The sequence below is a fragment of the Suricata suricatta genome, chromosome 10, assembly GCF_006229205.1.
Source record: "Suricata suricatta isolate VVHF042 chromosome 10, meerkat_22Aug2017_6uvM2_HiC, whole genome shotgun sequence".
Lineage (NCBI taxonomy): Eukaryota > Metazoa > Chordata > Mammalia > Carnivora > Herpestidae > Suricata > Suricata suricatta.
In genome coordinates this window covers 95,715,297-95,739,475 of record NC_043709.1, presented here as the reverse complement: position 1 = coordinate 95,739,475, position 24,179 = coordinate 95,715,297, and the positions used below count along the sequence as shown (strand labels likewise).

The following is a 24,179-nucleotide window of genomic DNA, read 5'->3' as shown; positions in this document are numbered from 1 at the left end:
CTGTGGGTTATTTGAACACTCCTTGGAATTCCATTTTGATTTATGTATAGTGGTTTTTTTTCTGGTTAAAAAATATTTTAATAGTTGATTGTCAAATTGGTTTCCATATAACACTGAGCGCTCTTCCCCACACATATCCTCTTCCATTACCACCACCTCCCTTCCCCCTCTCCCCCTTCAACTCTCAGTTCCTTTTCAGTATTCAATAGTCTCTCAGGTTTTGCATCCTTCTCTCTCCCCAACTCTCTTTCCCCCTTCCCCTTCCCCTGGTCCTCCATTAGGTTTCTCCTGTTCTCCTGTTAGACCTATGAATGCAAACATATGGTTCTTGTCCTTCTCTGCCTGACTTATTTTGCTTAGCATGACACCCTCGAGATCGATCCACTTTGCTACAAATGTATAGTATTTTGAGTGCAGCTTTCTGTAGAGCTTTTAGAGTGTTTAAAAAAAATACTATGGGAAATAGATAAAATATTTCAGAAGGGAAATAGAGCATTGATAAAAAAAACAAAAGAAATTGTAGATGTGTATGTGTCATAAATTTATTCCACATACAAATTTTATATATTCCAATTCCTAGCTCCTATTTCTCTATCTTTTCTCCTGGTAAGTCTTTGTTCTTTGTTGCTGGAGAAGATCATCGGATGGGGTCCATTAGTGTCCAGTTTTAAACATTTCTGTGTTCATATTCTAAACAGTAGAATGCAAGGTAGGAAGATTAGGGAAATTCTGTCATCTACTAAAGGAGTAATTTTCATATTTCAATCATAAATATTCAAATTTAATAAATTTTAATTCTTTTTAATGATAGGGATGTTCTTTTCCTCCCCCTTTTAGAATGGAGAACTGAAAGTCTCAAACAAGTGTTATATTGTCAAAGATGAACATTGTTGATCAGCCTAAAGGAAAATCTTATAGGTCATATTTCTCATGCTGTGCTAAATGGATAATTACAGGGAAAAGTTTCCTGACCTTAATAGGTATAAGTGTAGAAACATCCTAAGAATGTCATAGGCGATAAATATATCATCCATGGGAATAGAATGTAAACTATATAGTAGATGATTTAGTTTTTATATGTGGCAAATTCCTTGATGCATCTGCAAACAAGTTCTACCAGATTCAGTAATTATATTTTATATGCATTTATTCTTACTGAGAGATTTTATAATCCATTTGAAATAGTTTGCTTCATAAATCACACACCATGCACTTTCATAATATCATAAGGATATACTCAAACAATAGCCTTCTGTGGACAACAAATGCTTGTTTTCTTTATGTTGGCATTAGATTTTACTGTTTATACTTTACCAGTACTGCAAGGATCACTGTATTCTTCAATGGTGAATTCCTCTGAAACACAAAATGATAAGACAGAAAGAGTGAAGACATTCAGTAATAGGCTTATGGACAGTTAATTACAAATAAATGGTAAACTAAGAGAGAAAGTTTAAAGCACAGTTATGGAGCTGATGAAAATGAATGACTTCTGTACGAAACCATGTGGGATTGGTGAAGGGGGCAGGAAGAGAAAATTGGGCTTGGATACAGAATTTGGGTCAGGTTTCACAAATGAAAGGTTGTCTTTCTTTGGACACTGTATAGCCTTCTTTGCAGCTGGGTTCTTCTTATTGGAGTTGTACGTTTCTCTCTAAACTGTTTCTAACTCCAGGAAGGAGTAAAGTTTAAATACTACTAGCGTGTTATGATGCTGGTAAGTTTCTAGTTCAAAGTCATGAGCAAATGGAAGAATTTCCTGATATATTACAGAGTTTCCCAAATTTTGTGAGACTACTGAAGGCACAAGCCATAAATGGATCAAACTTTAGAAATCAATACTGAGATACTTTTTAGATATTGCTACTCTTAAATTTCTGGAATAATCCAGTTCAGAACAAATAGCGTTATAGGAGAATTTAGAAACAACTCTTATTGCTTTATGATTGATTTATAAGAATGGTTCTAAGACAAGTTTAGGGGGCACATGAGAGGTTTGCATACAAGAATATGACCATTAAATGACAATAGACTCACGTTCTCTTCCAGTGAACGACTGCACAGTTTTGTTTTCGTTAAGGTGATCCTTTACCAGGTTAGTCAGTGTTTTCTTTTTTCTTTTTTTTTTAAAATAGTTTATTGTCAAATTGGTTTCCATACAACACCCAGTGCTCTTCCCCACAAGTGCCCTCCTCCATCACCACCACCTCTTTTCCCCCCTCAGTGTTTTCTTTTTAAAGCTCAGCGTGTATGAATCCCACTTACCTGTCTCATAATAATCATAGGCTTTTACAGTAGCTGGTTTTAAATTGTTTACTTGGATGTCTTGTTCCACTGAGAAGGAGAAACTCAGAGTTTGATTGGTTATCTGGAGAGACAGAAAAACCAAATTGGAATCAAAGATGAACTTAGTTACTAGTTACCGTCCTCTCTTCTGATGATATCATCAAATCTTATGGTTATGCTATCCATCTGTAACATAACCTATGGGTAGAATGGGGCATTTTGAGACTTGGCTAACACACTCAATGACAGATATAAAAAGGACAAAAAAGATGATTCTATGGACAGTGAAATTTAATAAATTGAACTCAGTTGACTTGTTCATGTTACATTTCCCTCTATAGCTATTTTCTCCTCTTTCACCTGTGTGTATGAAAAACATCATTATCTAGGATCTGGATTGGTGTGTTGGGATATCTGGTAGTGTTCCCACATCTGACAGAGTCACAGAATCTTACCTCTTCAAAGTAAATCAGGACATGGTTGGTGCTCACTTCAGTCCTTTGAATCTGAGGCTTTTCTTGGAGCTGTTGATCAAGAGCATAAGGCAGATATATGAGATGAGGAAATTCCAGGCTGAGAGTACTTTTCAAGTATATATGATCTAATGGGCTGCTCAGAAACATACAAATTGCTAATTGTGATTTCTTCAGGAATAATAGTAACATTTATTAAGCCTTTCTATATTATCTATCATCTGTTTATACCTCTGTATCCCTGTATCTCTGTATCTCTGTATCCCTGTATCTATCTATCTATCTATCTATCAATTAACTACCTGTCAATCTATCATCTATCTAATTTATCTATAACATATATATTTTCCTGATATATGAGAGAGAGAATTATAATTTACATAAAAAGAGAAAAAGGGAGAATATCACATACATATCTATATATATGACATATTTTTATATCATATACATGTATATATGTGTGATATATTTCCCCTTTTTAAAATATATAATTGAAAGATAATTCAGTACCTCTCCACATACCTAGATATCTCAGGACCTGCTGGAGCATCATTAACCATGTCTATGACTTATGTCTTACACTTGAGACCACATAGCAGTGATGGCTCACTATTAAAATGATGTAAACACACTCTAGAAAAGTAATTTTGAGGGAGTAATCCTCTTGAAAACTGAATCAGTAAAACAAAGTAAGGTAAAACTGAATCAGTAAAATAAAATTGAAAAGCATAAATGTCAGCATTTATCATGACTTTGATACTTGTTAAGGGATTCAGGGTTTACCTTTCTCACTGATAATTTCACAGGTATGAAGCCTGATATCATCTTCACATCAACAATGGCCATGTTGGAGCTTGGTCTTTTCCCAATGTAACTATGAAGTCAAGACATAGGGAGAAGGCATTCAAACAAAAATCTTTGGAGTTTATTTAAGACAGAAATCTCCCTTTCTCTTTTATTTCTGGTATTTTCTATCCTTAACCACCAGTTAGCTTCCTTGTCTCCTTTATTTGCTTCTGCTATGGCTGTTTGGAAAACCCACCATTATGAACTCACAATCTGCAGGTATGGCAACATCATATTCTCAATGTTAAGGTTTTCAGTAAGAGTGAAGAACATTTCCTTGTTAGTAAATATTGTAAGAATTACATATACACATAGTGTGATTTTGGAAAATGGAGGTTCCTCGCACAAGAAAATCAATTTCTCAGTATTCTATAAAGGGTCTTACCTACAAAGAATTTACCTAATGTTGATGTGAATCTGGAGTTTTCTGTGAGCATCTACTCCATCACAGTTCTTGGGGAGAGTATCAACCATCAGAGTGAAGGGAACTTTCCTTTCTTTCTTGGGCAGGATATTATATCTCAGGGATGTCTAGAACAAATTTAAAAAAATCTCTTATCTTTGTACTCCAATAGTCTGTCTCTTCTAGATGATTCATATCTCTTCTTAGGACACATTTCCTTTTCCATTTGGAGATTTGTATCTAATTCTTAAGACGTTTTCTCTCCTAGGCAGCATCCCCTACACCCTGGTAGTCTCACCTGGAGGTACACACATCCTGATCCTGATGCTGTTGTACTATATTCCCCTGGGATCTCTGGCAACCTGATTTCCTGAAGCAATAGGCGATTAGCATTGTGTACTTGGAAGTCTTTCGAGAAGGTCTCTGAAGACTTGACAGTGACTACAGCAGCTTTCTCTATTTTGCTGAATGTCACTGCTCCATATTTGGATAGGGCTTGAAGAGCTACCACTGTATCCTGAAAAAAGATGGGGCAGAAATCACAGGAGAGAAGGTAACAAAATCATACTGTAAATCATATCAGCCCTACTCTTTCTTGGAGTTATTTAGTGACAAACACAGACTTGTTATTAATCATAAACTATTCTATGTACTTGGAGGGACATTAAAAAGTTTCCCCATTCAAGTCATTTACACTAAACATACGGAAATTAGACCTAGATATTTGACATAAAGCAGAGGCTATTTTGATAAATTATAAATTTTTATAACAATATATGTGTAAGCATTCAAAGAAAGAAGAATAAATCAGAGCTAGTTTAGTAAGAGATGACTGTGAGGAATGCTAGAAATATGGTTATATATGAATCATGAGAAAGGTTTGTATAGACAGAGTAGATAGGAGTAGTCATATTTACTGGGGAAAGGAAATACCTTGAATAAAATATTACATGATTCAGTTTTTAAATGAAAAAAAGACTTACTTTATCAAGGAAGTAATTTTATGAAATATTACATTAGGAAAATTGATCTATTTTACAGATTAGGGTCAACTAAGGAGAGAAGATAAGAAAGACTATACAGAGGACAGAGCAATAATGAATATATTAAGAAATGAGGCTGGGACCTTTCTGCTGAAGGAGGAATGGAGAAAGCGTGAATTAGAAATATTATCTAATTACTCAACTCCTAGAATATGATTATGTCTACATTTGTATTCATATATTTATTTTTCTTCCCAGAATCTCTCCACAGACCTGAGTGGAGGAAAAGCCCCCATTGGGGTTTTGTTGCTTGGTGATCCATTTCACAATTTTTGAAGCCACAGATAGGTCTTCAGAAGACGGGGTAGGTGAAACAGTAAGATAGGCAAGGAGCAAGTAAGAAGTCATCTCCACTTCAACAGAAGGGGCCCGGGGTTGATAATAGAATGACAGAACTTCTTGAACTTTCTCAGGACGCTGCCAGTGGATTGATTCATCTTTGAAAGGGAAAAGAATATGATCTTAAACTGAAAGAATGACTTTTAAATTTAAGTCATGAATACTCATTATAATTAGAGCTCACCTAATGAACTGATGTAAAAATATTCATCATCAATCAAGCAACTCTTTGCCCAAAAAAGTTAATTTTAATTTTTCAGTGAGTCACATTTTTCTTTGTGTCTATTACATACTTGTGTGATATTAGAGGTTGAACTGTATAATGTGTGAACTGAAAAAATAATCCATGTTGCCTAGATAATTGAAGTGTTGGATCAATGATAATCTTATCATCAATATAATAATATAATGTGATATATGTAATATAATATAATCACGATAGGTCCTCTTCCTTCTTTTGTTCACTGATGATTCTGGAGTTAAATTTTACCTCTTTTCACAGTAGCATCTCTTACCTTTTTTCACAGCATCTTTGTCCAGTGATTCAAGTAGCTCTTTTCGCTTGGCCTGGTTTCCTGCTAGGGCAAAGGCATAGGCCAATAATGCTTTGGCATAGACAAGATTTCCTTGGACCTCTGACTCTGAGATGGATTTCCAGGCATTTTCCAGGCAGAACAGAGCATTGTGGACAACAGGTTCCTATAAAGCAGATGAGAAAAGATCTTTACCTAGCAGTACTAGGCAAATGAATGGTATCCAGGCTAACATCAGATTAATAACATCACAATTCTGATCAGAGAATCATTTCCTCTGCAGCTTCCAAAAGTATCTAGTCTTAAAATATACAAAAATTAAACAATTTAAACACCACAACTCATTCTCCTCAGAGATTCATAATTTCATGATTTGTATTCCTTATATTTGTGAGAGAGGTATAGGGACTGTGCTGGTACATACAGTGATGGCCAGTGGCATCTCCAGCAGAGCAATGGTGATGTAGGCAGAAAGCGTCACTTCGTCATCTACCCCACCCTGTAAAGATCACAGGCAGATATTCTAACATTCCAATATTCATTAGTCAGAGTTGGATAACTCTACTTTGCCCCTTGTGCACTTCTTACTAGAAAGCATCTTTTCTTGTGCAATATGTTTGATTTCCCCCTCTTTCTCTTCCACCCTAAAATTATTGAATCATTTCCAGATCACTTTCCCTCTCTTTTAATAATATATTGGGGTCTTTTGCACTCGATTTTGATCCCCTAGGGAAAAAAAACTAGTTTTTTGTCAGATTTAAGAAGATTTAGAGTCTACCGCCCTACCTCTAATCTATATTACCAAGACTTAAGGAATCCATAGGAGCATCTTTGCTACTACATGTCACTATTTTCAGGGACCAGAACAAAATTAATGGCATCACCTTAATAGCATTGTTTAGTAGTGATCCGGAGCGTTGGAAACACCCATTTTTCTTCTGCTTCTGTGAGAGCCAGGTGAGGGAATCCTTGATGTGTGAGTTATCCACAAAAATGTATGACCGGGCTTGAGCAAAGGACTTGAGTACAAATGCAGTGAGCCTGTCCAGCACAGAAGAGACAGACATGAAGACAATCTCACATTTAAAGCTCACTTTGGGCAAATACATTCAGATATTGGTCTTCGCAACTCAGTGGAGGAAACCGTTGAGGGGATTGTTGGGGACAGGATGTACACACACTAAATTTTTTTTGTTTGTGTGACAAATACCTGAATTTTTTTTAAATCTCTCAACTTTATTGGTTTCTTCAGAGTTGATGAAGACCTTTTTCCTTATTTTCCACTTTTTTTCATGCAAAATGTTTGCACGATAACCCTTTATGTCAGCAAAACTCCCATTTCCTGAATGATTTTTATTACATTATAATATCCTTCTGTCTTTTCCCTCTTCCTTACCTTAATGCATAATATAGAAGCTTCCCTTCCTACCATTCGCATTACAACACTTTCTGCCTTATATTTCCATTTTGGGGGATCTTTATTTTACTGCTATTTCCTGTACTATTGGAGCAGGTGAGTGTTCATACATGAATTTGTGAGATCACATGATAGTGATGACAGACTTGAGGATTATTAAAGGCTAATGCATTCCATGAAACAACTTCAGATATCAGAGAATAAATATATCCAGAATTCCAAAATATAATGAATACACAGTGAGTATATGGAAATGATGACCTTACCAAGTGTTTCCCTCACTTGTACCATAATGTTCTCCAAAGGTGCTGTATGAACCATCTCTATGCTTATAATTCAACTGCTTTTGGTACCCTGAAAAGGAAGTATTTGTAGGTTTATGAAATAGCAGAGACATTGGAGAATTAGTCAGTTTTTCATCAAAACTTGGTAAGGAATCTTAGGAAAATGACTATTTTATCAAAATGTTTCCAACTCTTAATAATGCCATTGAATTTTCTGGTAGTATAGTGGGATATTTTATTGGTTATCATAGCAATAGTGATTTTTAAATCTCAATTGAAGAAAAGCTGATTTGAGTTCAGTGAAAGAACTATTTAGGAAATCAATATTTCTCCTTTTGGGGTAATCTCTCACCACTGACGAGATAGGTGATGGCTTTGGACTTGATACTCTCTGTCAGCTGTCCTGTCTCATTCAGATAGTTCAGGACATAGATGTTAGGGACAAAAAGGATCATATTCTGCTCTCCACAACCATATGGCATCTGAAGAAGATTCTGAAGATTGTGCATTGCAGAGCCTAGTATATCACCTGAGGAATGAAAGACAAAAAAATCAGAGAAACTCAGAGCTGGTCTATGTTGGGATAAGGAAGATAGATTACTAGCTAAGTGTGAGGTCAAATCACATAGAGAGAAGGACAAGAAAGCATAAGCGGTGAAGAAAAACAAGAAATAGGAAGGACAGAGAAGAATAGGGAAAATAAAGTCAATGGTTTAAGGATGGAAAAAAATGAATGGCAGGGCAGATCTTTTCTGATGAACAACATGTCCGGTAAAAGCCAACTGTTAGGATGCCTCCCACCTAGTCAATCTCTTGAAGATGAGAGCACTGAGGGGCAATCTTTGTTACTTTTTAGAGGGGCCAAGGTAGCAGAACATCTATTCAGCCCCCTTTCTAATACACAATGTGATTCTTATCTTAGCACTCTTTCAAACCAATGCCTACAGCCAAAGCCTTCATGAACCATGGCTGGTGAGGCTCCCTGAATGAGAAGAATGAGACAGACAGCTGTTTGCCTCGGACTGGCAGACTCACCCAAAACCGAATATGTCGCCCTGGCAGATCCTTCAACCACATCTGAAGGAACTTTTAGTGACAACTTTTCAGACACTCCAGCTTCTAATGAAAGAAGACAAATATGTATAAGGGAGGTAAAACATGAGAGAAATGTCTTACTTTTGTTTGAAGGTTTCCCCCATTTTGATCAAATTCTTGCCTGCCATTTCTCTTGATCACCATATAATTTTTTTTATGCAATCCAAGTTTCTTGCAGTGAAGTCCTTATTAATTAATGTATGTCTGTGTCAAATATGTATAGCATTCTTAATGAGCACGTACCTTATGTTATGCTTATTTTTAAAAATAACATCTCTTCCATAACTATGCATTAAGTGCATACCATATACTGGATTCTACTTTAAGTGCAATGATGCAACAATTAAAAAAAACTTCCTGAGTTCCTAGAGTTTTCATTTTAATAAGAGTAATAAGATAATAAACAAATATTTAGTGTGATAGATGGTAATAAGTTCTATAGAGAAAATTAAAGCAGAATGTTTATATGGGAGAGCTGGTAAGACAAAGTGAAGTGGCAAGTGGGTGTGTGAAGTAGACTCCCCTCTTCGATAAAATAATAGGTGACTGCAGATTTGAAGTATGTCAAGAGATATGATTTATACGTATCTGGGGGGAAGAGAATTCCAGGAAAAAGGAACAAAAAGTGAAAAGACTCCATAGCATGCTGGCTATGTTCCAAGATGAGACTAGGAGTTCACTGTGGCCAGAGGAGGGTGAGTGAGGGAGAGAGTAAGATATGAAGTCATTGCAGTAGCGAGGATTTGGATGAGACATTGGAGACAAAGGCTGTAACTTTCAGGGACATGAGACATTCTTGGAAGTTGTGAACAGAAGAGGCAGATGATCTGAACTATGCTTTAAATGATCCCTCTTGCTGTCAGGGATCAAGGGAAGATGACCAGGAGACCAGTTAGGGGGTTATTGAGATGATCCAGGAGAGAAAAGACTGGCTAGACATGGTGAGAAGTAAGAAGATTCTGGATAAAATGGAAAGGTGGAGCTTATTTGAAAATAGATTGGGTGTAGAATGTAACCAAGTGATAATGAAGGATGATTCCAAAGTTTTAATCTCAAGCCAGTAGAATAATGGAATTTTTATGATCTGAGATGGATAAAAAATTGTAGGAGGAGGAGGTTTGTGGGAACCGGAAGATGTGTACTTTTGAACATACTGGTTTTGAAATGCCCATTAGCCTACAGGCTCATCAGTGGAGATGATAAGAGGGGAACTGAATACATGAGTCTGAATTAGGAAAGCAGTGAGGATCCAAGTTGTACATTTTGCTATCTCCAGTACAAAGCTGTTATTCATGTTCTGTACTAAAAGAGATTATCAAGGGATGCTTATAAAAAGAGGAGATCTGCACACAAATCATTGTCCTCAAGATGATTCTAGATGGTGCAGAGTTAGACATTTTAATGGTAATTTTTATATGATTGTATTAATGGTATTGGTAAAATATTGGTTTCCTATATATGTTAGTGACTTGAAGTTCTTCTTCAAATCACTTACACGAGTCAGTTAAATTTGAGCACATTTAAACTAGCAATTGAATAATAAATGGTACTCTTGTTACACAGGTATTTCAATTTCTTTGAAAATTATTTAGGGGAAACGTTTGAAAAACACAAATATATTGGAAAGAATTCTGTTCAGTGGTCATCAGCTATAGTTTTCCTTATTAGCCAGAAGCTTTTAGGTAAGTCTTTATCTTCTTTGAGCCTTCGTCAGGAAAAGATTGCTCTGAATCAAATACCCTTATGTTTGCACACGGGAGAGTAGGCTAATTTTTTTCTCCAGAGGAAAACATACCACAGATGGCATTCTAAAGAGCAAGACTTTGGCAAGCAGCAGACCAGGAGAATTTTGTCTATTTTTGACCCTTACCTGATGCACAGAGGAGTGTGTTGAAAGTTTTCTCCTGTTCTATTCCTTCAGGCTTTTCATTGAACAAAAAAAGTGAAAAAGTAAAGTCATATTGAGTGTAGAAACAAAAAAAAACAATCACTCTAAAGGAGAGGAGAAAATGTTAGTAAGAAACTGAGTTACAGAGACATTTTTATTTTGGGGAATGAAATGGCACTGTCACATACATATTAGATCATGCTATATAGTATAGTATAATAAGGCTTCTGAGACCCAGAGGAAGTTTATCCATGTACCTCAACTAATAAGGGCTTCACTACCGTATCCTTCTGTCCAAGCACAGAGGTTGGCACCTCATTTCCACACAATTCCTGAGACTGCAAGGCCTCCACAGTAGCTGTGAAATTCACCTTTCCTGCAGAATAAGATCCTTAAGAGTTAAACAGCGATATATATTGAAAGGTTTCTCTTTTTAAATTTCTCCAGGAGATGTAATGGGTTTCTTTCAGTGCATCATTGTTGAAGGGGGAGAAAAGAACCCTATATATCTGGGTCAGGGTGGAAAGCAAGTCACTACAACATGGGAAGTAGTTGTCAACACATTTATCACTTACCCAGTGACTTTGGAGTCACATCCCAGGACACAGTTTTCTGCCTGTTTCCACAGACACAGTGAGTTGCTTCATCCTTTTTCATGAGGTTGGCTGAGTTGTCAGGAAAGGTTCCCAGCTGCACGATGACCTGTCCCCCGTACCCACACATAAGTGTGAGAAAGAACACAGGCAGAGGGATAATAATAGAGGATAGGGGCTTCCAGAGACCATGCAAACTATTGGATGGGCTTCGAGAAATGGTCAATCAAGGTAAATCCTGTCCAATGCTTTGTAGTTTAGCTGTTGCCAGGAGGGAACTGAAAAACTGATGGGGACTGAGTCATTCCCAGGATTTAGGCTTGTGCCAACACAAGGGAGAGATACTTGCTTTAGTTCAGGGGGAAAAAATAGAAGGAATCAGGTAGAAATAATGTCTGAAATTAGGAATAAACAGAAAATATAAAACCCCAACGAAATACAATGTGACCACCTTGGATGGGTCAGTAGGTTTGCTCTTAGCACCTATTCCATTCCAAAATTAGGCTACATCATTACTCAGCTATTATTTCCTGGGGGGTTACCTAGGAGCCCTAGATAATGAATGGCAATTGTACTCTTGCTTGCTCCCAGAGAAGTGTCCTTACCCGAATGCAGTGGGACAAATAATTGAACACGGTAGCTTTGAGAGTAAAGGCTTCTCCTCGCACCACAGAGTAGGGGAGAGTGAGTTCCACAAAGAAGGGTTGGAACACTTGAAGAGAGGTGATGGGGGAGAGACCCAGCCCTGTGTTTCCAGATAAGCAGAGCGCACTGGCCTTCCACTCAGTGATGGTGTCAGGGACCTTCACTGCCAACTCACTTCTACCTGATAAACTGGAAAAGGGAAAAAGAGGCACACTATGAGTCAATACTGTTTTCAGCACAGGCCATAGCTGATTCTAGAGCATGGTTACTCAGTAACCCAGTGTGGTCAATGCTAAACTAAATACCATTGTGATCAGTGCTAAACTTGGCACTCTTAACAGGTCTCCGGAAATTTTTCTTTTCTTGTTAGATGCAAGGGTAGCTTCCTGCTTTCCATTATTTTAGATATCTCAGGATGAAATTAGAAAAAATTTTGCATTGTTGATCTATGAGATCTATGAACTATGAGCCTAAATGTTTACTAGAAAGAAATGAAGCAGAACTGAAAGGCTCAGGAGTTAAGGGTAATATCAGAATCAAAGAGAAGGAGTTACATCTTGTAAACTAAATTCTGGGCAAAACACAACCTACTCGAGGGGCACCAAGTCCCAGATCCAGGTCTCAGGGAAGTACTTCCGGATTATCTCTTTCACAGGACTGTGTACCATGGATGGAACATTCTCAAGCATTACTGTTGGTAGAATTCCTCCAACACCAGGTGCTCGGTGTGGTAAGAGTTGTGGAAGGGCTGTGGAAAGACAATACAAGGGACCCTATGTAAACCTCATTTTTATCATGAATTTCTTAGTGTCGCCTAGTTTCTCAAGCAGAGTAAGGTCATTTGCTCAGGGAAATGTCTATTATCAGAACAATTTAACCTGCCAACCTCTTAACTTGTTCACTTATCTATTTGTCCTCTTGGAAAGCTAATTCTATGGTTCTTTCAAAGAGTTTGGGGGTAAATGGATATTTCTCTAGAAATGAAAACAAATGTAGTTCTCTGTAAACTGATTATTCAACTGGTAAAGGGAGAAATAAAGAGTAATTTAACACACCAGATATTGCCTTTTCACTGAAATGATGATCACGTGTTCTTCACTTGCCGTGAGACGAAGGAGAAGAATGAATAGTAGCTACAGAAAGGATTTCAGAAACACATTTGTCCTCAACAGTGAATGAGATATGAACACAAACACCAGAACACGGTAGAGTATGTTATAGAGCCCAGGAACTTAATAAAGGACAGAAAATGAACTTTTGAGTGACCAGAGAAGACTTTACCAAGGTAGAATTTTAGATGATCATTGAAAGATGAGAAACAGGAGAATCAAGGAGATATTTGAAGGAAAGGGCTCTAAAAGTATGTACAAGGAGGTCAGAAAGGATACTCCACAGGGAAAAGGGAACAAGATGTCTATTTTAAGGGTTTTTTGAGTAAATAGTAGGTATAGTAGTATAATGAAGTACCATGAAGGTCAAGACAAATAAAGTGGCTCTCTTAATGTAGGTGTTAGCTTGATTTAAATAAAAGTGATACTCTAGAGAGCAGAAGATCTAAAGATCATAGGTGGAAATATATACATATAAGTTAATATACATATTATGTATACATAATATAGTGGGATATGCCTTTTTAAAACTTTATGTACAATAATTCTATGAATTCTGGAAATGGTGACCATCTATGAGAATAAAGTGAGAATAGGGTGATAGTGCCTTTCATAGTATCCTACGTAGATTGAAGTGAAGAAGGACTGGAGGCAAGAAAAGTAAATTAGAGTGGTTTTTAAGATCATTTTGAGACGAGGCACAAGAGTTAGGAGGTGTAACTGAAAAGGAAAAGGTAAGAATGGATAGGTGACAAATACAAATGCAAAGTTTTCACAGAGCCTTACAGAATATTTTGGGTAAGAATATAATGAAACTACTCTGTTTTTAGGTTTTCTGGATCATTCTATCAACATGTTTTCTCTTATGGTTGGAAAGAAAATACACAGTGGTATTAAGAGGGATATGAAAATAAAGTAATAGTGCTTTCCATTTGTTATTATTTTTATTTCTTTATTGAGAGAGAGAGAGAGCGAGTGAGCAGGGGGGTGGCAGAGAGAGAAGGAGAGAGAGAGAAAGGAGAGAATCCCAAGTAGACTCTGTACCGCCAGTGTGGAGCCTAATGTGGGGCTCATACTCATGAACCACCAGATCATGAACTGAGCCAAAATCAAGAGTCAGAAGCCTAACTGACTGAGCCACCCAGGCTTCCCTCTTTTCAGTTATTTTTAAAAAATATACTATTCATGGAATCGTAATTATATTTTTTCATTTATGCTCATAACATATGCTCAGTTATTTATGATATTGTCATTCTGACTTTAGATTTGAAGAGACTGAGCTTTTGAAAGTTTAAATGAGTCTGCGAATTTGCAAAGTCCCATATGATCTACCGCACGAGTGTATGATGAGAACATGTCCGTTGGCTTTTAGTGCACTGCTTTTTTTCTCTATCCAGAATTTTCTTTCTGTTGAGGGAATATTCTGATTTTTTTGTTCTTCTGTCGTCAACTAGAACTTTATTCTTTGTCTTCTTAGGTAAATAATATCTACTGTATTCAAGTATGTGTTACTTTTGTTTTTAAGAAACACTTTAGCACATTTCTTATTAGAAAGTAGGATTCCTGGATACAGAAATATGCAGTGAGAACTTTCCCTAGGCTTGATAGCTATAGAAAAGAATACTCAGAATCTTTTTCAATTTTCCCCATTTCTGGGTATACTCAAAGCATACAAGGAGACCAGTAGTTGATCTGCCAAAAGTTGGATTATTCTATTTTGTTCAACATTTCAAAGTCATTATGACTTTCATGAAAGAATATGACAGAGACAACTTATGTCCATATGATCCTTCACATTTCTCAGCCTTTCTTGTGGTAAGGGCAGATACAACCACTTCCATGGCAGGCCAAAAAAATAATTTCACCGCTTTCCCATGGTAATGATCTTGAATGCCACATTGGAGATAGAGTCACAAGATGAAAGTAGAATGGCTACCCTTAACTCACTGATTGACAAGATGCTGTTCCAGATAGCTATTGGATTCATATGTAGTGTTGTATGAGCAAAATAAGTAAACAAACAAACAAACTGTTATAATCTTAGTCACTGAGATGTGGGAGTTCGGTTGCTATTGCAGTGTAATCTGTCTTATTCTGACTAATTTAGGTGTTGATTCCACACTGGGTAAGGAGGATTTGGAATCACAAGACTACTGAAGGTTAGGACAAAAAATCGGTCAATTTTGATTTCAGAGAGAGAGTAAAAAAAAAACCAATAATGGCTTTAAAAATTCTATTTCTTTTCAAGGGGGTAATGTTATTTGAAGAAAACTCACCAAGAAGTCGCTGCAGAGTCACAACATTTAATACTCAGAAAAATAACTTTTCATCCCAACTCACCCCAGCAAAACATTATTGCCCCCTTATTATCTTAGCAGGCAAAAATATCACACACTTACCTTCTACATAGGCCATAGGATATGGCGGAGGCAGACGACAAAAAGTTGTACTGTAGATTTTTGCATTGGTGAAAACATTTACTCCTGCAGACTGGAAGAAAATGGATTATTAAAGAAAATTGGCATTCCAGTCTTGAGAATGGAATATTTTCATATATTTGTACTATAGAGGCCCAGAGCAGGCTGTCCAAAATGAATATGGCACAATGACTATTTTGAATTTAAACTACTTGGGAAACATCTGGTTCAAGGACATTCAGTCCCTCCTCTGTCCTCATAGCAGTAAATATATGTTCCACAAGAAAGTTACCTTCCCTGTACTAAGAAGGAAAAAAAAATCCTTATCACCAGAGATAGGAACTTTAAAGCCAAGAATGCTGTAGAATAAACCCTGTTATTTTTTTTCTAATCCCGGACCTCAGCCCAAATTCCATTTAGAATTCTAAAGCTCCCAAATATGTTTTCTTTCTCTTTTTCTCTTTCTTTCTTTCTTTCTTTTCTTTTTCTTTCTTTCTTTCTTTCTTTCTTTCTTTTTTCTTTCTTTCTTTCTTTCCTTCCTTCCTTTCTTCCTTCCTTCCTTCTTTTTCCTTCTTTCTCTTTCTTTCTATGTTTTTATTTATTATTGAGACAAACAGAGCATAAGTGGGGGATGGGCAGAGAGAGAAGGAGACAAAATCTGAAGCAGGTTCCAGGCTCTGAGCTGTCAGCACAGAGCCTAATGCAGAGCTCGAATCCACAAACCATGAGACCATGACCTGAGCCAAGGTTGGACAGCAAATTGACTGGACCACTCAGGTGCCTCCCAAACATGTGTTCTTTACCCTGTCAATTTCTCACAATTTTGTTTTCTCTTTTTCTAAAAAGTTTAAAAGCTTCCTGTTTTTTCATTTCTTTAGGTCTCAATTTCATTATTGGGCCTCCATGAGCATAAAACTGTTTTTTCTCTCTTGTTAATGTCTCATGGAAATTTAAGTCTTACTCCAACTGGAATTTTTCCTTCCCTACATGATCATACTTTCATTATTATTATGCATATAGCTCATAGGATCATCCTGAAAATATCACACAAACGGGAAAAGAGCTACTTTATAAATGTGAAAACAGAGTCACGGACAGTCCAGTTCATCCAGTTAGTGGCTAAAAATTGGGATTAGGACCCATGTCTACTGATTCCTATTTCTGATTTTTGTGTGCTATATTTTGATGCCTCTTTATCTTCTAGGAAACTATTTTACACCTGTATATTTACCTTCCCTTACTTTTCTTCAACAAATATTTGTGTGTGTACCTCATGGCTTTATTGTACAGAGTAATTGTTTATGTTTCTTTTCATTTGAAATTATAGGGTTGCATATTTGAGATTTTTCTTTAAAGTTAGTAAGCTTTGTTTTGCTTGTTATATTGGAAAATATGCCTTCCCCTAAATATCTATGCTCAACTCATCTCTTTCTTAATGTATTCTTGCTTTTCTTTCTCATTTTCTTTTAAGTATCTTGAATCTCTGCATCCAAAACATACATGCAGATGCCTACAGTAGCCTGATTCCTCAAGTCCACTCGGTCCCAATGGCCTTTTTCCTTACTATTAGTCACTGGTAAATACTACCTGCTGTCTTATCTCTGAGTACATGGGAAACTGTGGGAGGCTGCAACAAAGTTATGAGTGGTGGTAGTGACATGAAATAGAGAGAAAGAAGTCAGAAATAAATGTTTAAAGATTAAAGAGCTAGCTGATGAACCTAAAGAGTCCTCTTCTTACTCCCCTCCCATCAACTGATTTATGATCCTGTAGGCTCTAATAAAAGGAGATTTAAATTGCTCTCTGTTAAGCTGTGGAAGAAGGGCATGTTTTCCTCAAGATACAATAAGCGCTTTAAATCCTCTTTGGTAGTGTGATAAAATTTAATCTCACAAGCTGGACAAATTCTCCCTTCATTACACTGTCTAGTTACAGTCCACCTGGAAGATAAACATTTTATGTAACATACCCCAGACATGCTAGCATTATGACCTGAGGTTTGTAAATCTTCTCTTTGTGAAAGACTACTTTCAGTTTTCCTGAATTTTACTGCACTAAAGATGATGAAAGTATTATTATACTTCATGTATTCAGTCATTTATTCATTCAGCATTGTATTTACTGTGCAAACAAACTGATATAACAGCCACCAATAAGTACTCACCTTTCACTATGGAAAATGTTTCACTATTCTCACATACTAAAATCTCTTATAATGGGGGTGTGGGATATGACAATAGTAAATAACTTTAGGATCAACTTGGTTAAAGCTGTAGACCCTAAAATCATACCACTTGCACTTTAAACAGTGCAAGATAAATTGATAATTGAATATCTGTAGGTATATAATGTTCTCCATGCCTCTGAGGATCCAGAGTTTTTCTATTAATCTTAGCTTTGTTTTAGGAGGTGCAGGATCAGATTCTAGAGTTTACAAGTCTGTTAGTTCTCCATTTTAACAAAACTTTAACTCAATTTTATTTATATTTTTGGGAAGATGAATTACCGCAAAAATAGTGAAAATGTCATCATCTTTTACACCCCACTTTGGTGTGTAAATCATTCCTTCATGAACTATGTCTTTTGCATTGGTACATTTTTCATCATTTTCATCTTCATAGGTGAAACCACCATACAAAAAGGTAGGGGCCTTCTTCAGTGGCAGCAAATTATAGACCTGCAAAATTGAGAGAACAAAGAGAAAACTTTGTTTTTTAAGTTCATTTTTAGTGTGATAATGTTCAATCTGGGATTTAAAAGATCATGGTGTTTATTTCATACTCCCATGCCAGCATGATAAAAAGAAACATAGACAAATCATGGAGACATAATAAATATTATGCATCCTAATCCTCTTGTTGTACAAAAGAAATCAGTACATAGAAAAATGAAATTAATTGATAAAAGTCTCAGAACCCATTTTGGTTGAGTGAGAATAAACCTCAAGTCTCCTCTCTCCTAGTTTATTTATTTATTTTGAGACAGACAGATAGGTAGACATACATAAGCAGAGAGAGAGAGAGGGAGAGAGAGAATCCCAAGTAAGTGCCATGACTAGTGTGGAGCCCAACATGAGGCTCGATCTTACAACCACGAGATCACAGCCTGAGCCAATATTGAGTCAGATATTTAACCAACTGAACCACCTAAGTGTTCCCCAAATGTCTACTTTTAAAATGAAGCTAAAAATGTGGACAGTACAGAGAAGTATGACAGGAGCAGAAAAGCCACTCATAATCCCAACAGTCATAAATAATCTTTGTAAATTCCCAATTCATTTCTTTTCCCACTTCCCTATGATTAAGTTTTCTTTTTTAACTCTTACTGAGCTTTTTATTTTTGTTTGGTTTAGTCTACTATTTTAGTTCCAAGTCTACAAAAAAACTAAGTGCTCAGGCAACCTAGAAATAAACCAATTGCAGTTCAGTTTTGCCCAGAGCCTGGTGTCATCTGGCCACCTGTTTAGTCACATGGTACCCAGGTCATTAAATAAACACAGGCCTCCACGCAGACCTCCTAATCTGGCTGCATTCACCTCTTGTCTATGCTCCTATAATAACCTACTATTTGTTCCCATTACTTCAATCTTGCTCTCATTCTCTCAGCAGCAAACAGTATCTCCTTAACATAAATTGGAATTGGCCCTCTTCTGTTTACAATTCTTCAATTTTACCATAGCATTTACTGTCAACTCCAAACTCCACTCCAGGTTAACAGAGCTTGTTACAACCTTACTTTCCATTTTACCTACAGTCTCTACCATTCTCTCCTCTCCCCATTACTTATAGGTTATTCTTTACCATTTAGAACACTCTAGTCTTGTTTTGACCTCAAGCCCTTCAGACATGCTGCTCCCATTCTTGGAAACACCACCCCCCTATGCTCTGAACATTTAGGGAGACACTCCTAATCACCATTTGTAACAATGTCCCACTCATTTTTTTTCTTTATCTCATCATCTTTTTTTTATTTCTTTCATTATCCTTACTCAAATTTGGAACTATTATATGTTTATATGTTTTTGTTGCTTGCTTATTTTAATGCCTCATAAGTCTGTAAGTCTAAGATGGTCAAAACAGTTCACCATTAGAACTCCTATTCCCAGAGCAGGATCCAGCCTCTAGTGAAGATGCAATGAAGATTGTTAAATAAGAAAAGGGACAGTGAAAGTAAAATATAGGTACTTTTTGAAAGTGCTCTATTACAAAAGACATCTCTAAAAGACAAGTTTGAATAGAGACTCTTGTCCATATTTCAAGCCAGTGAGTAAGCATCTAGATTTTAAAGAAAGCTTTAAAATGGGACATTTCACATGCTACCTTGATGTGGTGCATTAAAGGCAGCATGGAGTGACATTTGATTCAAATTCCACCTTTAATATATAATATATATATATAATATATATATAGAATATATATATATATATATTCTAGAGTAGTTTTATCTGCCCTAGCTATGTTTTCTTCACTCATAAAATTAGGGTAATCATAATCACCTTAAAGAATTAGTATTCATGTGTTCATTCATTAATACTGTGTTTAGCATCTTTTATACATAAGGTACTGTGCTATGGGGTGAGGGCAGTGGGGAGCCATATTGGTCCCTCACTGAGAATATATTATGAGAGAGAATGAAGTGAGAGGAGATTACATTAAGCACCTTGTGCAATGTCTTTTGTGGAATTGAATTTAAGTCCAGCTCATACATAACTTACTAGAATATGCCTGAGTGTCCTCTCAGTTATAACTGGTCTTAGCATATGTGCATTTTCCGACATCCAAGGCTGAATGGGGACTCACCAACTGAGGCGAGAGTTCATCTCTAGGCTTCATCAGCAGAACACTCTGGTCTACTGCTCGGAGGGCACAGAGAGAATGGGGAGTGGCTGAGACCTCCAGGTTGATATTTGAGGCTGGCAGGCTCTGGGCTGAGGAGAAGCCTAAACTGACCTGTAAAAAGGATATGATTATGACAGCAAATGTTCTAAGCATTTACAACTTCACTTTCTTCTACCCCAGGCAAGGACTAATTCTTTCTACACTTGGTATCCCTTCACCCATTTTGGAGCAGGCTTAAGAGGTTCATACATGTAGGCACTACCAGTTAACTATCTTTGGAATAAATTGGAAATGTAGTTCCAGTTAACTGAGGTTTCCTGGTCCTTATGTAACTGGTGAGATGTAAACTGGCTTTGATCATGAAATAGAACCCTGAAAGGGAATACAAGCACACTGCTAACAAAGTTACATACTTTGCTGTAGTGGACCTGTCTCCTTGCAGTGTCTTTGTGGTGAATGTTTAGTGTTTGCATGGTGCCATGAAAAGTCACACTCCACCTGGAAAAGAGACCAGCCTCCTGAAGTCTCCTGCAGGTCTCCGTCTTAGTCATCTGGCATTCTAAAGGGGTGCAGTGCTGTTTATCAGGAGTGGGGATTTGTTGGCTCATTAAGAAAAACTGAAGATCTAATATGCACCCTACAGTTGACTGGTAAAGAAAATTCAAAGAATTGTGAATAAGGAATAAGAACTATGAAATAACTGGAAATTATGCATAATTTTTTTCAGATTTTTATTTATTCTGTGCTGCCCAGGAGAAACTCACTGATCAGTGAGTCTATCTGTTCCTTGAGAGAGGGGGGACAGAGGGTCGGAAGCCTGCTATACGTTGACTGAAGAGAGTCTGACCTGGGGCTCAAAGTCATGAACCATGAGATCATGATCTGAGCTGAAGCAAGATGCTTAACTGAATCATTCAGGTGCCGCTTAAAAATTTTTTTTAAGGTTTATTTATTTTTTAGAGAGAGAGTTAATCAATATTATCCTTAAAAATAATTCTATCCAGTTAAGAATGACAAGCAATTTAAACTGTTATATCGTATTTAACCTGTGAACTAATCCTGTTTTTTAAAAAGTTTTTTTCAATGTTTATTTTGGAGGCACCTGGGTGGCTTGGTCAGGTGAGGCATCTGACTTCAGCTCAGGTCATGATCTCACTCACTGCTCCTGCGTTTGAGCCCTGCATTGTTATCCTTAATACATAATCATATCCAGTTAAGAATGACAGGCAATTTAAAGGGTTACATGGTATTTAACCTACATACTAAATCTGTTATTTTTAAAGTAAGAAAGAGAGGGAAAAGTAAGAATTTTGGAGGGAAAAGAGTTTTTCTCTATTCCATTGAAGACTGAAGAAAATACTTGAAGTGTACTATTGGTTGGAGGGAACACACATTGCAAACTCACCTGGATCTTCTCTCACCTTCTCAGCCTGCAATTCACTCTCTTCATCAACCTGCCAAGTTACCTACCTTCTAGGGTCCTCATTTTTAACTTTTTAATAAAAATAGTCACTTTTCTTCGAAATACTTTTCTGTTTTTCACAACCTACTCTACTCTTGATGAATAAATTACAAGATATTTGACATGAAAAGACTGAGAATAACATCCAGGGGTTCACGTTTCTATGTAGACATTTTCTGGTGGTACTCAGGGATTGTCCCATGTTTTCCACCAGCAAGAAACCACTGCTGGAATGAGCAAAGGGTGCCAAAAGCTGTAGCATAACATGGCCATTCCAAGGCTTAACCAACAACTACCCACAATAAGCAGCAGGGGCATTGAAGTTTGAGACAGGATATTTATTCTTGGTTCACATGGGACACACCAGAAGAAGCTATGCTCTTGGACACCTGTCCCAGTTTACTAGCATTCTTTAGTAAGATGAAATTAAAGTCTGATATCAGAATCCATTTTGTATTTTTCTAAGATAATTTAAAAAAAAAAAGATAGTCTAATTTGTTTTGTTGCAGAAATGTTCACTTGCTATAAATGCATAGTTTTCTTTTTAAGCTTATTTATTTTGAGAGAGAGAGCATGGGTGCATGCAAGAGGGACAGAGCGAGAGTGAGAGAGAGAGAATCCAAAGCAGGCTCTGCACTGTCATTGCAGAGCCTAATGCTGGGCTGAACTCATGAACCATGAGATCATGACCTGAGCCCAAATCAGGAGTTGGACAGTAAACTGACTGAACCACCCAGGAGCCCCTAAATGCAGTTTTAATCTCCATAAAATTCATGTTAAAGAGTTCTAGGTATAATTTTAAAAAGATAAGTGAAGTTGGTGGGTGCTATCAGATTATTATCATGAAGCAACAAAATTCTGTTGGGATAAAGTCTTCTTGTTGCAACTGCATATTCTTTGAAAATATGCAAGTATGTTAGATTTTTCAGATATGCTAGATTTTTATGCTATAGTCACTATTAGAGTGCCCAGGCTGTGTTTCTCAAAATGGAGCACATACATATATCCCTGTTCTGTATTGTCAAACTGAATTTAAACTCACAATGAGTTACTGGTTTCTGCGATAATACACTGAGGTGTGTCAGGGGTATGATGGGATAAAATGGACACATCTTTGCAAAGCAATATTTTTAACAGAAAATTTGGGGAACAAAACTTGTCAAAATTAAAACTCTTTAGGTTTTATAACAGAATTTTGAACCCCACATGAGTTTTAAGATAAAACAAGAAACTTGTAAAACACTGTCTAGGGTCACCTGCTTCTTCACCACCCCTCAAGGTATGGCATCTCAGCCTCTGCATGTCCTTCCGAAGAACGTTCCAGAAGCACTATATGGCATTTTTAAAATGTACATGGCATCTTTCTTTTCCATGCTTCAAAAGAGGAGATGAATAAAAGGACTGTTTATACAAATGACTCACCTTATTGGCAAAACAGATTTCAGTGTCGATTTTCTTTGTGTCAGCAATAATTTCTCCATTAGGTAAAACAGCGTAAAGGAGCAACTGGGCAGCAAAAGCAATATCCGACTCCACTCGAAAGGAGAAGGAAAATACCCCTTTCACTGTATAGTAAAAAAACGTTCAAGATAATTGATTAGGAAGAGAGAAGAGTTCTCAACTTTGTCAAGAAGAACCTCTCTAATTACTCAACTTCTTCTAACATTTGGAGCACTAAACACTAAAGTAAGAGAAGACTTGCATTGATACAATTGTGGATGTAGTAGTAGTGTTTAGTACCTAAATGCTGAACCAATGACAGTTTTCCTTAAAAGTGTAAGATAAGTTGTTCATTTCCTCTGCTCAAGTAGAAAAAAAATTTACTGCACCTTTCTGTTTTTAAATGGAAAAAAGATTTAAGACTCTTTGCTGTAGAGAACAGAGGGTTGTAGGAGGGGTAGGGCCAGATGGGGGATGGGCATTGAGGGGGACGCTTGTTGAGTTGAGCCCTGGGTGTTGCATGGAAGTGATGAATCACTAAATTCTACTCCGGAAGCTAATGCTCCACTCACTATATGTTAACTAACTTGAATTTAAATAAAATCTTGGAAGGAAAAATAAAAGATTTCTTAATAAAGAAATCAAGAGGGAAGAACTTCTAAATGTCTTTAATTGTCTCTATTATCCAAATCAACACAATTCCTGTCATATTCATGAGGATAAGGCAAAGAATACAACATAATCTCTACCTTTAGGCCGTTTTTCAATACTGCGGAGATACAGGTACAATACATACAAAAGAAGGTCTGACTGATTTTTATCAGCGAATTGCCTATATTTACCTTATTTGTTTCTTTTTCTGTGCATTACATAGTGCTTATATGATGTACACACTTAATTGTCTCATAAATGTTGTTTTTGTGGCAGAAAATTCTCTCAGAATTATAGCTTTCCTGTATCTTTAGAAGATTGGAGGGCAGCTTGGGGGGAAGATGAATAGAAACAGCAGGGTCAAAATAAATTTGAAACTTCAATTTATGTCATCTAGCATAATACCCTCTACATCCA

General features: G+C 36.7%; 1 protein-coding gene across 1 annotated transcript in view; it reads right to left on the bottom strand.

Moving 5' to 3' along the window:
* Window positions 1-517: 517 nt before the first annotated feature.
* The window catches only part of LOC115304941 (pregnancy zone protein-like), a 43,122-nt gene continuing 19,460 nt past the window's right edge, over window positions 518-24,179 (bottom strand). The window contains exons 14-36 of the mRNA XM_029955291.1: window positions 23,094-23,236; window positions 20,171-20,320; window positions 17,878-18,048; window positions 15,354-15,444; window positions 12,437-12,593; window positions 11,806-12,034; window positions 11,183-11,309; window positions 10,865-10,983; window positions 10,590-10,641; window positions 8,660-8,743; window positions 7,977-8,153; window positions 7,607-7,694; window positions 6,808-6,964; window positions 6,348-6,422; window positions 5,906-6,089; window positions 5,265-5,488; window positions 4,307-4,525; window positions 4,006-4,136; window positions 3,543-3,633; window positions 2,742-2,810; window positions 2,266-2,368; window positions 1,315-1,356; window positions 518-690 (exon numbers count right to left, since the gene is read on the bottom strand). Coding sequence (XP_029811151.1) covers window positions 668-690; window positions 1,315-1,356; window positions 2,266-2,368; window positions 2,742-2,810; window positions 3,543-3,633; window positions 4,006-4,136; window positions 4,307-4,525; window positions 5,265-5,488; window positions 5,906-6,089; window positions 6,348-6,422; window positions 6,808-6,964; window positions 7,607-7,694; window positions 7,977-8,153; window positions 8,660-8,743; window positions 10,590-10,641; window positions 10,865-10,983; window positions 11,183-11,309; window positions 11,806-12,034; window positions 12,437-12,593; window positions 15,354-15,444; window positions 17,878-18,048; window positions 20,171-20,320; window positions 23,094-23,236 — 2,906 coding nt within the window. The 3' untranslated portion in view covers window positions 518-667. The remainder of the gene's footprint in view (window positions 691-1,314; window positions 1,357-2,265; window positions 2,369-2,741; window positions 2,811-3,542; window positions 3,634-4,005; window positions 4,137-4,306; window positions 4,526-5,264; window positions 5,489-5,905; window positions 6,090-6,347; window positions 6,423-6,807; window positions 6,965-7,606; window positions 7,695-7,976; window positions 8,154-8,659; window positions 8,744-10,589; window positions 10,642-10,864; window positions 10,984-11,182; window positions 11,310-11,805; window positions 12,035-12,436; window positions 12,594-15,353; window positions 15,445-17,877; window positions 18,049-20,170; window positions 20,321-23,093; window positions 23,237-24,179) is intronic.